At 45.5% G+C, this 12,911-nt stretch overlaps 3 protein-coding genes across 3 annotated transcripts; all 3 read left to right on the top strand.

Moving 5' to 3' along the window:
* Positions 1-883: 883 nt before the first annotated feature.
* BT62DRAFT_1000807 (uncharacterized protein) lies at positions 884-2,883 on the top strand (the record flags this gene model as incomplete). Its single annotated transcript, XM_043176671.1, has 2 exons — positions 884-1,356; positions 1,410-2,883. 2 exons carry the CDS (start codon positions 884-886, stop codon positions 2,881-2,883), a joined length of 1,947 nt encoding a protein of 648 aa, XP_043045053.1.
* A 571-nt stretch (positions 2,884-3,454) lies between these two features.
* Positions 3,455-5,150, top strand: BT62DRAFT_432660 (uncharacterized protein). The gene is made up of 3 exons (XM_043180873.1): positions 3,455-4,402; positions 4,456-4,908; positions 4,964-5,150. Exons 1-3 carry the CDS (start codon positions 3,559-3,561, stop codon positions 4,981-4,983), a joined length of 1,317 nt encoding a protein of 438 aa, XP_043045052.1. The 5' UTR covers positions 3,455-3,558; the 3' UTR covers positions 4,984-5,150.
* Positions 5,151-5,884: 734 nt separating this feature from the next.
* Positions 5,885-8,514, top strand: BT62DRAFT_927262 (uncharacterized protein). The gene is made up of 8 exons (XM_043185215.1): positions 5,885-6,226; positions 6,275-6,325; positions 6,380-7,614; positions 7,668-7,705; positions 7,760-7,767; positions 7,820-8,107; positions 8,157-8,286; positions 8,339-8,514. Exons 1-8 carry the CDS (start codon positions 5,924-5,926, stop codon positions 8,371-8,373), a joined length of 2,088 nt encoding a protein of 695 aa, XP_043045051.1. The 5' UTR covers positions 5,885-5,923; the 3' UTR covers positions 8,374-8,514.
* The last annotated feature ends 4,397 nt before the right edge of the window (positions 8,515-12,911 follow it).

Genomic DNA, 12,911 nt, shown 5'->3' with positions numbered 1-12,911 from the left:
TGGGACTTGGCGGTCGCGTCCTGAAGTGATTCTCTGGAAGCCAAGATGATCCAGGTGCTTGGTGGTTACCGAAATTCAAACTTCATTATTGACGGCGTCGATCACGTTGATCTCAATAGTGGTAACGTTCCTTCGGGTTAGCCTCGGTGGTCATTTCTTCAGTTCAACTCACAGTTTTGGTGCATCGTGGAGAAGTCTTTACGCGCCAATTTTTGCTCTAACACGATCCAAACGACGGAGGTTCGTTATCTCAGTAAGGAGTACAGAACAAGGGGCAACGGGAAACGGTGACTATCTGCCCCTCTGCTGCTGTCAGGATTGTTCGCTGATACCGGTCCGCAGTCCCCATTTGTGTGTACTGGGCTTGGGTCTGCAAAGTAATAGTATTCATAATAGCCTGTCTAATTATTATTGTTGCACCGCTACCTGGCCCCCAATCTTCTTCTCGTTATCTGCCTCGTATTCGAAACAGAAAAAGTGAAGCGAGGAACATTACGGAACCGGAAATAAGAAGCGAGCTTTTGAATAATTTGACGACTGCCCCTGAGCTCCAATCTTTCTCCTCTCCCTCCACCGTCTCTGTCTCCAAATATCCGGGACGCCTGTTTTCCATCTTTCCTGTCCTTTCATCGCTCCAGAGCCGACCAGGAGCTCATTATTTTTACTGCCATCGTCATTAAAGTCTTTGGCAGCCGTTAGAAGCACTTTTGGATCCTCGTCTTGTCTATTTTTTCATTAGGTGAGCCTGCGCCTTGCAGTCCTTGAACAAGGCATTGATATTACCGGTAGCTTCTTTTAATTTTAAGAACCCACCTTTTTTCCCACCGCATGCACCTCGAGGCCTTCAAAGAACCCCAGTCCTCATCCTCGTTTCGATTCTGCAATGCTCATTAGGCTCCTACCACCAGCTTCGCATCCTACCGTGCTCTTTGCTATCACTTTTCAGAATCTTCCTGGTGATTTGTTCAATCCCCACGCTTGGACGTCGCATCTCAGTAATCTGAGCGTCGATGGCGTCGATACTCCTGAACTTGTTCATTGTCTCGACAAGGCAGCGTTCATTCCGAGTATTCTGAAAGAGGTTACTTTCGATGTACCTATGTTAATGATTTCATGTCGTTTCGTGGACGGATCGACCGAGGAATGGCCTCTCAGGGCTGCTAGGTGTCTACTAGCTCTCGATAGCGTCTTGGACGACGTGAATCATTCCGCAGTCTTGACAGAAAGGGAGAAGGAACGGGAAAAAGTCAAAGAGAAGGAACGCAAGGACGGACTGCAGTCACTGAATTCTCCACCGACGACGGTTAAAGTAACACGACATAAAAAACAACGTTCCTTGCTTATGTCTTTGGTTGCGTAAGTTTGCCAATTTTTACCCATCGCACCTTCGTAACCAATGTCATGTCTAGGTCTTTCGTGCAGCTACCTTCACCGCTATCTTCCCATGCTCATTCTATGTCTGAACCCATTACTCGACTACCATCTCTTCTTCCATCCAAGCCTTCACCATCGCCAAATCCAGAGCCGGCAACTATATCATCACCTCCGACGCTCACTCCGAAAGCTCTGCGTCGCCGTGCTCGCTCTACACTGGTTGATACTTTCCGTATGTATGTCGTGGGCGAGCTCAACCGTCGTCTTCCTTCCGGCGGATATTATCCATGGATCCTGAGAAGCATGCTTCGCAGAGCTTCTGACACTATGGCGGATCTTCTCCAGCAAGCTGCGGAGACTAACAGCGCGTTCGTGACTAGTTCCTTCCAGGATGAGGGATATTTCCCTCCATCATGTTTGGTTACCTCTCCATTTTCTTCCGACGAAGACGACGCTGATACGGATGGGAGTTCTGTCCATACTCCTTCCACCGCATATTTTAGTCTCCGAAGCATGCATCGATATTCGCATGCACCGGAAACTCCGACGGATTATACATCTGTGCCTCGCCATCTGCAAGGACTCTCGTCTGACGAATTGTTGGAGTATCAGAGCCTATCATCACACTGCATTCGACTGAGACAACTTCTTATCTTACAAGAAGCAAAGGAAGAGCATCTAGCAAACGAAGTTCGACAGCGTGATGCTGTTTTAGAGATTCGGAGCCGGAGGCGAGCGTGGCAGAACAAAGCTCTGGTAGCTCGTGTGGGGGACATGAACGTCGGCTTGGCTACTCCCTACGCAAGCTCTCGATTAGCTCAGGTGTCTTGGTCTGGCGAGGATTATGAGTATAGCTCGCCGTCTTATGACAGCATTGTTGAAGAAGACTATGTGAAGCAGTATAGGGAGTACGATGAGAAGCTGGTGTTGGGATTGAAGAGGACGAAGGGGAGAAGTGACGCCAAACTTTTTCCTGTCAGAGAGGAAGATGAAGAAGAGCCTTGTGATGCGCAGGAATATGAGCTCGAACTTGGTCTGGACGGTCTGGATGACGTCGATGCGGCATTGAGGGCATGGAAGATAGAAGATGAAGACGATTACGAGGAGGGCTTCATCAATTATGCTGGAATCGGCAAGGCGTCCATCCATCCCAGGATACGGACCAACAGCATGCACGTAAACCGACTAGGTGCAAGGCCAAATGTTAATGTTGAATCTCTCCCTCGTCATTCTTCGACTCTGAGTGCGACTTCTCTACTTTGTCAGCCGCTGAAAATCGGGCGTCCACCCAGCTACTCCAAGATGGACATCTCTGGTCTGGCATCTGGAGGATACAAGCGGTTGCTGGGAGACAGGTTTACATTGTCTATGGATGTCCCTCTTAGGATGCAGGCCAAGGAGCAGGATCTTTTGATGAAACGACGACATTCATCTATTCTCACGATGGATGCAGATTCGGAGAGGGGCTGGCTCTCTCCTCGGTTCACAGAAGAGGTGATTGCATCATAAGATACGCGTCCCTCTTAATCGGACCCCGGCGGTCCTTCGCCATCATCGACCCTGGTATTGTTTTTCATCTTGCTTCCGTCTCCGGCACTCTGTTACCCGTTGTACTTTTATTCTACGCATTCACCGCGTGTCTCATTCGTCATCTAGGCCACGTACTGGTTTCAATATTTAAGTTCAGTGTACATATTTTTCTAATATTTTCTTACTCATACATAGCAACCCATTTCATTCATTCACCACGCATAATACCCCCGCAATCACCACGGACTTCTGGTTTTTCATGTAACATCTATTAGCATATCATTTCCCCTTGCATTGCTATCCTTTTTTTTTTGGCTGTTTTTTTAGCTTCGCTTTTCATGCATCAAGCTCATAATGTCTCGCGATCGCAATGATTCGCATCACGACCTCTTTAGTATACTCCGGTAATTAGTTAATGGTCAGTCCGTCCTCGTAGTCTCCAATCAATCAAAATCTTTGTCATTTTTTAGGTTGTGGCGTCGTGCGACGCGTCTGACTTTCAAGTTCGAACGCGTTAATGGACATGTGATCTCTCGCAATCGGATAAGACGGAGAAGACGGATAATCATTTATTTAATTTTCATTCTCCTTCCATCACAACCAGGCGCCACTGGTGAAAATTTTCACTCTGGCCTTAGGAAGGGAGGCAGGAGTATGGAAGTCAGCCTGGGAGCATGTATCCCCCCAGAGCTGTTTCCAGAGATTATCCGCCATGTTGAGGAAAGGGAAGATCTGGAGGCGTGCTGTCTCGTCTGCCACGCCTGGTGCCGATTCGCGCAACGATACATCTTCCATACCCTCGACCTTTCCTATGAAGTCGAATGCGCCATATGGAACACGCAATTTGACGCGTTTCCCAAACTTGTGCCGATGGTGGAAGAGGTCATCCTGAATGGCAGCCAGGAGTATTTTTCCAGCAATGATAACGACGAGGATGCCTCAGACCCTTGGTTCATGGAGGGCCCAGAAGCGACCCATCTCGTCTCTCGCTTGACAAACGTCAGGTACCTATCGCTTTCGGATTTCCAGGACTTTAGCTCCGACCTTTGTTGGCACCTCACCGGCTTCGCGTCGCACGTCGAGGCCCTCAACCTTTCAGACGTGTATTTATCGGAACCTGCCGACCTCTGCGTGCTCCTCGCTCTCATGCCGAACCTTCATTGGCTTGCTCTCCACTCTGTGGGTGATTGGACGGATTATTATGAATCCGGCAAGTTTCTGCTGATGCAGGTCTGCGTTCCCAGAGCGGTTGAGCTGAAGACGCTCATGCTCTTTGATGCATATGAGCGCGTCGATCTCATTGTGTGGCTTCTAGGCCGCTTTTTCGATTTGAGAGGATTGGAAACCCTGCGGATCTCTTGGGACGTGCCGACAAACACTGATATCAAAGCTCATCCGACGAGGTATAACCTGGTGGAGAAGCTCTTCATTGCATGTTTTACAGTCAGGCATGTGTCGTTTTCGGTTTGCAGGACTAACCATATTGACCAGTGTCTTGGTATGTCCATTCTACCGTTTGATTGCATTTGACTGTCTTATTCTGTTACTTAGATTATTTCATTAAAGCGAAGAGCTTTCGTTGTTTCCAGTCACTGGAGACAATTTCCTTTTCGAGCGGAACATCCACGGATGTTGATAACTACCATTGCATTGATCTGAAGAATCTTGGTGTACCGATGAAGATCCTGGAATGTCTGCCAGGGCTTTTGGTCTATCAAGTTATATTTCACTTGATGGTTGGTCCAAAGACGTCTGGGGATCTCGAACGTTCCTTTCATACTTTGCCGTGGGAGTTGCTAGACAACCTGTTGTCTTCTCCCCACTTTCCTGCTCTCCGACGGGTGATGTTTTGCTTCTGCATTGATGACCTGAATTGGGAGGGTGACAAAGGGGAAGTATTCCCTACCAGAGATCATTTCATGAACATGGTTATGCGCCATCTTCCTCGATTGGCTTTGAAGGACTGTCTGCGGTTCGACTATGCTAATGTGTGGGACAGAGACGGTTAGTTTGCTATTGCTTTCTTTTGATATAGGATCTTAGTTGATTTTTGTTGTAGCATTGAAGGAGTCGACATAATAATAACACCTGGTGGTTCAGGACATCCAATATGATACTGTATACATTACAATTGGTCGTGCGTGAGTGGAACACAATGAATCTGAAAGACAACTTTCCTGTAGTCAAGCTTATAATTGAGTGCATAATTCAAGTTTCATGTGTCTAACTGACTTCTTGGATCGCACGTATCAGGGCTGTATGCTATTGGGAACTTTTGACGCGTCGGCACTGTCATAGTGCCAGTTATTTGCTACGCGTCGTGTCCGATCTCGTGAGAGTCTACTCTCATCCTTAACCGTGGGCTGCTGTATCATGGACAAAACGTTAAAGTGCATGAATACACGGCCAACGAGGTGGGGCCTAGTGTGAGTATTCCTCCAGAATTATATCCAGGCTGTCAGGAGCATGAGGACGTCCCATCGCGCCGCGTCCTGCTGCACGTGAGCCATCTGTCGAGATCTGTCAACGAGTCCGACAGCTAGATCGTAGAATTGAGCTTAAGCTTGTCCCCAACGACATCTTCAGAGCAAGTATCTTTTGCAGATGCTTCTCTGTCAATGATATAGCTGCCTCGAAGACCAGTGCGTATAGTAGTTTGACAGATATGTAACCTGAGAACAACCTGGGAAGATTCGACTGCCCATTATTACTATACGACGAAGGCTTCGAATTTTTTCATAGCGCATAGGATCTGAGAAGAGACCCTAGATCTACATGAACCAAGTTCTCATGTAGCCTATCCTTCACGGATCCATTGATCATTTTTCTGGAACCTAAATCTCTCATTTCAACGTCCTGGTAAGTCAATCAGCTATTCATCGGTGCAGTTTACCTCTGAGCGAACTTTTTCAGATCCACGTCATCGTAATTACGATCGATATTATTAGTGCCGCAGACCAATGACAAAGCTGCTGCCGAAGATCAATCTGCTCCCCCTCTGACGATGACTATAACCTCAATGTCGCCTCCATATATTGGCCCTTCGTCTCCCACAACGATTCTCTCTCTACCTGCGGAGCTCCTGGAGGGCATCATTATCTCCAGCAGCCATCTTGATGGGCCCAGCGCTATTGTTTCGCTCTCCAAAACGAAGAACACTTTCTATGAGCTGATATACAAGAGTCCTGATTCTCATCTTTGGAGGGGGATCTTCTTGGCTCAGTTTGATGACCCCAGAAAGTTAAGCTCGCTGGTTGGGATGGAGGTGTCTGTTGACTGGGAAAGAGAATACAAGCAAAGAATTAAAGCTAGAAATCATATTGTAAGTCAGCGCTTACTGTCTACTGCAGGTGCAATAATCACTGTCCAGAAAGCACACCTAGAAAACCCGCTATCTGTACCCAATGATTTCGATCTAGAGGCTAGTGGTTCTATACTTGAGATATGACTATCATTGAGCCTAACTCAATTACAGATCTTCTCTGCGCTGGTTCCCATGGTGTTTGCGGCTCCAAGGATACCTTGCCCGTCCATAGAAACCTTTTCGACCATTAGCGAGCCAATATGCCCGTGGCCGCCACTTTCACGTGAAGCAGTAATGTCAAGCTCACTCAATTCGAGCTGGCTAGATGATGTCCTATTTCACGGCTACCCTGCCAACGTTGTTTCTCGATTCCTCTTATTCCAGCCGAAGTTGGACCAAGATGTCAATTCTCGAGACGGGGAAACGTGGGACCAGAGTTCGACAGGACAAGCATTTCATCACATCTTCTTACTTTTTGGGTTCAAATGCGCACCCAATTTCAAGTTTTGGAGGATGAAAAGCGTGACAGAGGCTGGCCTGATGGAGAAGATCACCAGGAGGAGGACAAGAGCTACAACTGCGGAGGAGACCCACGTCAAAGATAAAGGCAAGGGAAAGGCGAAGGCGCGAGACATCGAAGAGATTACTCTCGATAATGACACTCAGATGAAGATGGCTCGGAACGCCGCCAAACTGCGCGTGTACAACATGAAATTTCCTGACCCACAGCGATGCTGGGGTCCTTTTATGCCCATACAGTCGTTCGAACCTCGGAAATCACCAGATGGCCCTGCACTTTTACCGATCTTTAGGAACGCGAGTCTTCAAATCTTGGCATTTGGCTCTCTGATTGGTTACGGAGAAGATGGTACATTGGAATTTAACGCCCGCCTTGATGAGAATGACGAGGACGATCCAAATGATGGGGATTATGAAGACCGCCAAGACGATGCTGATGAAGATGAAATTGATGACACCAACAGGCCACCGTCGCACCTTCCTCTTTTCCTTCTTGACCAAGCATTGGCTGGAGGAGACCCTGATGAAGAGCGACACCCGACATTCATCTTTCCTCCATTCCCGCACGAGCTCAAGCCTGACTGGAGTTTCTTGGCGAGCGCTCGAGTGCTTATTGAAGCTAATGTTCGAGATCGGGCTCATGTTGTGCATTCTGATCCAGAGGATAAAGAAGCATTCTTGGAAGCTATGGAGGCGCTGAAGAATCTGGATCACTTAAGGATGGGTGGTACCCCAGGATTCGAGTGGGAAAAATGGAGACGGTTGAATGGAGACGGAGAGGAAGCGGAGGAAATGGATTTAACTGTGGACGATAAGGGAAAGGGGGAGGAGACCCATGACGACGAGATAGATGGTTGGGACTGGGCCGGCGTAACAGGGGAATGGAGGTTCGCGTCACTTCTTGAGATTATGGTCGTCTTTTTTCATCCCCTTTACGCAGGCGAATCGTGTGTTGGATGGACTACCATGGACTAATATGTGCGCTCCGTTTCTCAAAAGTGTTCCTCGAGTTCAGCTGACATTGCATTCTAGACCACAACGTGAGCGCAGAGTTGTGTGCCGAATAAGTATCTTTCCTGACCTAAATCACAGCGTCGCAGAGAGGCCACCATTTCGCAGCTTTCGGAGAACACAAATATGGTTGCTGAGACTATTCGTGTCATGCCTATGAGTCTGCGGGTGTCGGGGTATTCCAAACCACCCACACCGCCGCCAGACTATCAAGGCTCCAGCGACTGCCCCTTATCCTCATTGGTCTACACCCTTCCCATCATCCACGTCGAGGGAGAATCGAGGGGATCAGACTTGGATGACGCAGCGCACAGGCAACTTAGAGGGACGGTTAGAATGATCGGTGATGGCGCTGTGAGGTGGAGCTTGGTCGGTCTTTTTCTTTCATCAGGGTTCTCAGATGTTGACGCGATGGTAGACTTCGAGCGAGGCTGGAATTCAGGATCCGGAGTGGGTTACTGAGAGCGTACAGATGGGACAGGTGGGTAGTGCGATGGGAATGATTGGGATGTGGACAGGAGTGGACCATGCTAGATCAGATCCAATAGGTAAAGTTACGTTCACTTTAATATTGGATAGGTTGCTGATACCTGATCATAGGGCCTTGTTGGGCGTGGAAGATATCGAGCCCATGATATATACATATGCTTCGTGCGTTGTAACACTAGTGTACTCGTCCTCTGATTTCCAACTTTGATTGTATTCCCGCCCAAGAATGTGACAAAAGTGATGCTGCAGAGGGTAATGAGTGCCGACCGCACAATGTCAGAAACGGAAAACAGCTCTATGGAGTACATGGGTCGAGAGCAATCGGCGAGAGCCTATGTGAGACCCCGCTCTGTAGCAGTCTAACGGTACCACGATTCTCGTCATAAATTGTGACTATATATAGCAAGTACCATGCCTATTGGTTATGTTCCACCACGCAAAACCCTCTAACAGATGCCTTCAATAATGTCACTAGTACACCAATGATGTGACTGGTTTCCCCATCAATGAACTCAAAACGTTTTTGGCCAGATAGTCAACCACTTCATCTTTCTCTATTACTTGCATGTTACTGATAAGAAATCATGGATGGAGATGTGTATTATGTATACAGGTCTAAAACTAGTATGGATCATTCTGCAGCTGGAGGATAAATTTGCAAGTTGGCAGGAGTATACTCTACAAATGTGCCATTATCATTGTTGAGCTCAGTCACATGGTTCTATGGCTTCTGCAGTAGTAACTTATTGAATTTTCTTTACTGAAGATGTCTGTAAAGCCCCTATAATGACCAGAGACCATTTCTTCAAATGATTTCTTTGGTTTTTCCATGTAGGCCTTGGCTACTAACTTGTTGGATGTGGTGCTTATGAGTCAATATTACCTACAAAAGATTTGTTGTGCTATTGTCAGGGTGTTGCTATGAATTGAGAGACAATAGCTGATTGTGCTGACTAAGCTTGTTCCACAGTCTTAGGCACTAGTATAGACACTCTGACCAAGCATAAATAGGGGTTAATTCTGTGAATGATGAGAATAAAAGTGGAAAAATCATAACATTACCCCCTCCTTAAGACTATTGTCTTGATGGCTTAATTTAAGAATAATTCATAGTTATATATAGCATCATTAATGTTTATATAGTATTTATTTACCTATTGGTTTGACTCCAGTCTGTAGCTCTTTCAGCTGATGAGGTAATCAACAGTTGTCATGCTATTACCACATGTGTATATTCATCAGATTTTGTGATTTAATACTTGATCAACTTTATAATGTTCTTTGTCATTGATCAAGTCAGATGATGATGGTAGTGGTCATTTCTGATTAGGAAAGGCAGATGCAATGAATGGGGTCAGGAGTGTCTTGTTAAATGTATTATGGATTCACTATATGGGTGGCAGTCAGAGTTTATAGGCAGAAGCACTGACCTTTGCTGTGATTGTGAATAGGCCAGTGCATTTATTATCAAGTTTTTGTTTCAGACATGGAAGATAAAGATTCATTGTATCAAGCCAGACTTTATTGTTGACTTGATATAAATAGGCTGATCATTGATGTTTATCATGTTATGTCTTCATAGTGTCAGTGGCTTTTCAGAGTGTGGTTTTTATCTTGAGGTGGATCTTTACTATGTCTGCTGCAAAGTCAGTTGAGGCTGGGTTAGTTATATAGGAGCATATGATCTTAGCTATATTTGGATGTTGGCTATGATTGACAAAGAAGGAAGTCTTTTTAGCGGCAGAGTGAATGTGGTTGTTATGTTGAAAAGCTGCAAGTGCCAGTCATTCAGTTCAATCATCTTGTCAGTAGCTGATAAACATGCAAAGATACTTTTTAATCTCCTGATTAATGCATTCTGTCTGGCCATCTGTCTGTGAGTGATAGGCTGTTGAGGTATTGCTGTGAATATTGAGTAGACAATATAGATCATCTATGAACTTTGAGACAAATTGTGGCTCTTAATCTGAAATAACAACTTGTAGCATACCATATTTAGCATAAACTTTGTTCTGAAGTAGTTTTACCCACCCTTCTGAGGATAGTTCCATCAAACATACTATCAGGATGATTGCTTTCAAGAAGTGATTGACAATGATAATGATAGCATTATAGCCATTGCAATCTGAAAGTCCCATGATCATATCAACTGAGATGTGGATCCATAGATGCATCAAAACCTTATTTAGATGCAATAGTGCAGTATGAGCTCTGTTATGATTTTTCCATTTTCTTTCTTGATTAACTTCTATTTATGCTTAGTCAGGGTGCTAAACACAGGCACTTAAGACTATGAGACAAGGCTTAGTCACCACAAACAGCCAAGTCAGTCATTGTCTTTTGACACAACAGCATTGCCTGATGATATACAATCATCCTTTTATGTATGGTAACAATGCTCAGAGATAATGAGCACAAAGAACCCAATAATGCACAATTAGTAGCAGTATATTTAGCACAGGACTTGTACAGTATTTAAGAGACTTGCTCTTGCTGGTAAACCCCAGCTTCAAGCTAAAGTTTATTCTATTTCATTCTACCCTTAAGCTGATCCTTTAGATCTTGTGATATATTGATCAGAATATGCATCAGTGAATTCAGCTGATCTCTTGAAGTGTGAGGGGACTAGGCTGTTTATTATGTGTATCTGTTCACATGACACTTGAGTCTAACAATTAGCTTGAAGCTGCTTCTTTCCTTTTTTCATGCACTATAATGTGGAGGAAACTGAATCTTCTATTGACACACTACTTCTTTTCTTGATGCACATCAAAGAAGTGCAAGAACAACACTCTTATCACCTATCACTCAAACTATGAACTTCAATCTCATGATCAATTCTCATAAAATCACCCTCACTATCTTTGGACCCATATTAGCTGAAATAGTCAGAAACTATCAGCTGTCACCACAGAATGTCCCCATCTATCACCTTCCTCTCCTGATCAAAACTCTCTTCCAGCCTGGATCAGACCCTTAAATTGGGCCTGACAACATGGATAAAGAGGATCCTCAAGAAAAAGAACCCCAAGAACCTGATTATCTCCTGATCTCTGACCCTGACATCTCTAGCAAGCTAGTGGGAGGGAACAGAGCTAGATACCACTGACAATAGGGAGATGAGCTCGATAGGCAGTACTGACAGCTGACCAGAATCAGCTGATCAGCTGAGTGGGACCTTGCTCCAGAAATCTGAAAACACTAAAGGTGGACCCCAGGCACTGAATAGAATAAGGATCTGGCTGATGACCCCTATGCTCATAACTGATGGGAAGACTCCCTAAAAGAGGTCAAGGATGACTAGCAGTGGGAAGATGAGCTTGATAAACAATATTGACAGTTGGCCAGAATCAGCTGAAGCACTGAGTGGGGCTCTGCCCTAAGAGCCCAGGAATGCTGCAAGTGGGCCCCAGACACTGAATAAAATAAAGACCCAGCTGACAACCTCTATGCTCATAACTGATGGAAGGATTCAGAATCAGATGATGCCAGATGAGGACCATCTTCAAGTGCTTCAGAAGGACTAGCAAGAGGCTGAAAATAGCCCTCAGACACTAAGTGGAATGAGGACCTTGCTGATGATCCTTACTCCTGTGACCAGTGAGATGATCAAGACAACACTGAGGAAAGTGCAGGTAGCTCCAGCTACCTGTCCAATGAAAGCTCCACTCTCAGAGAGTATGGAGTTCTCTAGCCAGCAAGGACCTAGATCAGTAATCAGGCTCTTCAATGGTTCTTACATAAGTGGTTCACCATCTTATTCCTTAACCCCAACTTCTATGACAAGTTTCGACAGTATGTCAAAAGGATCAACAGAGAAAAGGAGTGGTGGCAGAATGCCAAGAATGAACATGCCTAGAACTCCTCATTTTGGGACTTCTCTGACAAGGTTTATTTCCATTGAAACAGACCAGAGAAGTGACACAGGAGAAGAAGACCCCTTCTTTCTAAGTAATCTATAGCTGGGTTTGATAACCAAGAAAGAGTGGAGGCAGAAAGAAGAACAGAGAAGAAGAGAGGCCAGACTAGATGATAATAAAGAATCCTGATGGAGCACCAGGAACCAGAGATGGCCTGGGCTAGAGACACCTTTAGTGTCACTATCAGAAGCCAGAGCCTCTGCTATTCAAGGATGATGATAGACAGGGAAACAATACCCAAATCTCTAGACCAGCAAGAGAAGCTGATTACTAGGGACTCAGCCCCCACCCAATGAAGCAAGTGGGAGTGACAGAGGAAAGAAATCAATTTGGGATGACCCTGAAGTGGTATGACTTAGATTCATGATCTGAGATGGAGTTATAGTTTAAAAGGAGGAGCCCCCATGTAGAAGCCTGATTGCAGATGACAACTCACTCCATTCATTCTCTGGACCACCAGCCAAATAGCAGCACCCTCCATTCTCTGACTGGCCCAATCCAATAAGCATATTGCCCCAGGATGCTGCTATCTTGCAATGCTGCTCAGACCTTCTATGAAAGCCCTGCCTCTTCAAAGAGATGTCTGATGACATCAACTGGTTCCTTGTGGACTGCAAGCAATATTTTGAGGTCTATATAGAATACCTGGGGACAGACATAAATAAGGTGATCTTTGTCACCTCTTATCTTAAAGAGAGAGTGAAGACATGGTGGATTCTCATCTTCTTGAACTTTTGATCATCAACTTGGAAGCACTACTGTTA

This window comes from Guyanagaster necrorhizus (assembly GCF_019112545.1).
Source record: "Guyanagaster necrorhizus MCA 3950 unplaced genomic scaffold BT62scaffold_3, whole genome shotgun sequence".
Lineage (NCBI taxonomy): Eukaryota > Fungi > Basidiomycota > Agaricomycetes > Agaricales > Physalacriaceae > Guyanagaster > Guyanagaster necrorhizus.
Note: the sequence above shows the minus strand (reverse complement) of the source record. Positions and strands in the feature narration are given on the sequence as shown.

What these genes read in the sequence shown, in the direction of transcription:
- BT62DRAFT_927262 (XM_043185215.1), top strand. Translation starts at nt 5,924, where the DNA reads ATGTCGCCTCCATATATTGGCCCTTCGTCTCCCACAACGATTCTCTCT. An exon ending in TTAAAGCTAGAAATCATATT is followed by an intron (nt 6,227 to 6,274) that starts GTAAGTCAGCGC and finishes ATCACTGTCCAG; the next exon opens with AAAGCACACCTAGAAAACCC. An exon ending in TGCTAGATCAGATCCAATAG is followed by an intron (nt 8,287 to 8,338) that starts GTAAAGTTACGT and finishes ACCTGATCATAG; the next exon opens with GGCCTTGTTGGGCGTGGAAG.
- BT62DRAFT_432660 (XM_043180873.1), top strand. Translation starts at nt 3,559, where the DNA reads ATGGAAGTCAGCCTGGGAGCATGTATCCCCCCAGAGCTGTTTCCAGAG. An exon ending in CCATATTGACCAGTGTCTTG is followed by an intron (nt 4,403 to 4,455) that starts GTATGTCCATTC and finishes TCTGTTACTTAG; the next exon opens with ATTATTTCATTAAAGCGAAG. An exon ending in TAATGTGTGGGACAGAGACG is followed by an intron (nt 4,909 to 4,963) that starts GTTAGTTTGCTA and finishes TTTTTGTTGTAG; the next exon opens with CATTGAAGGAGTCGACATAA.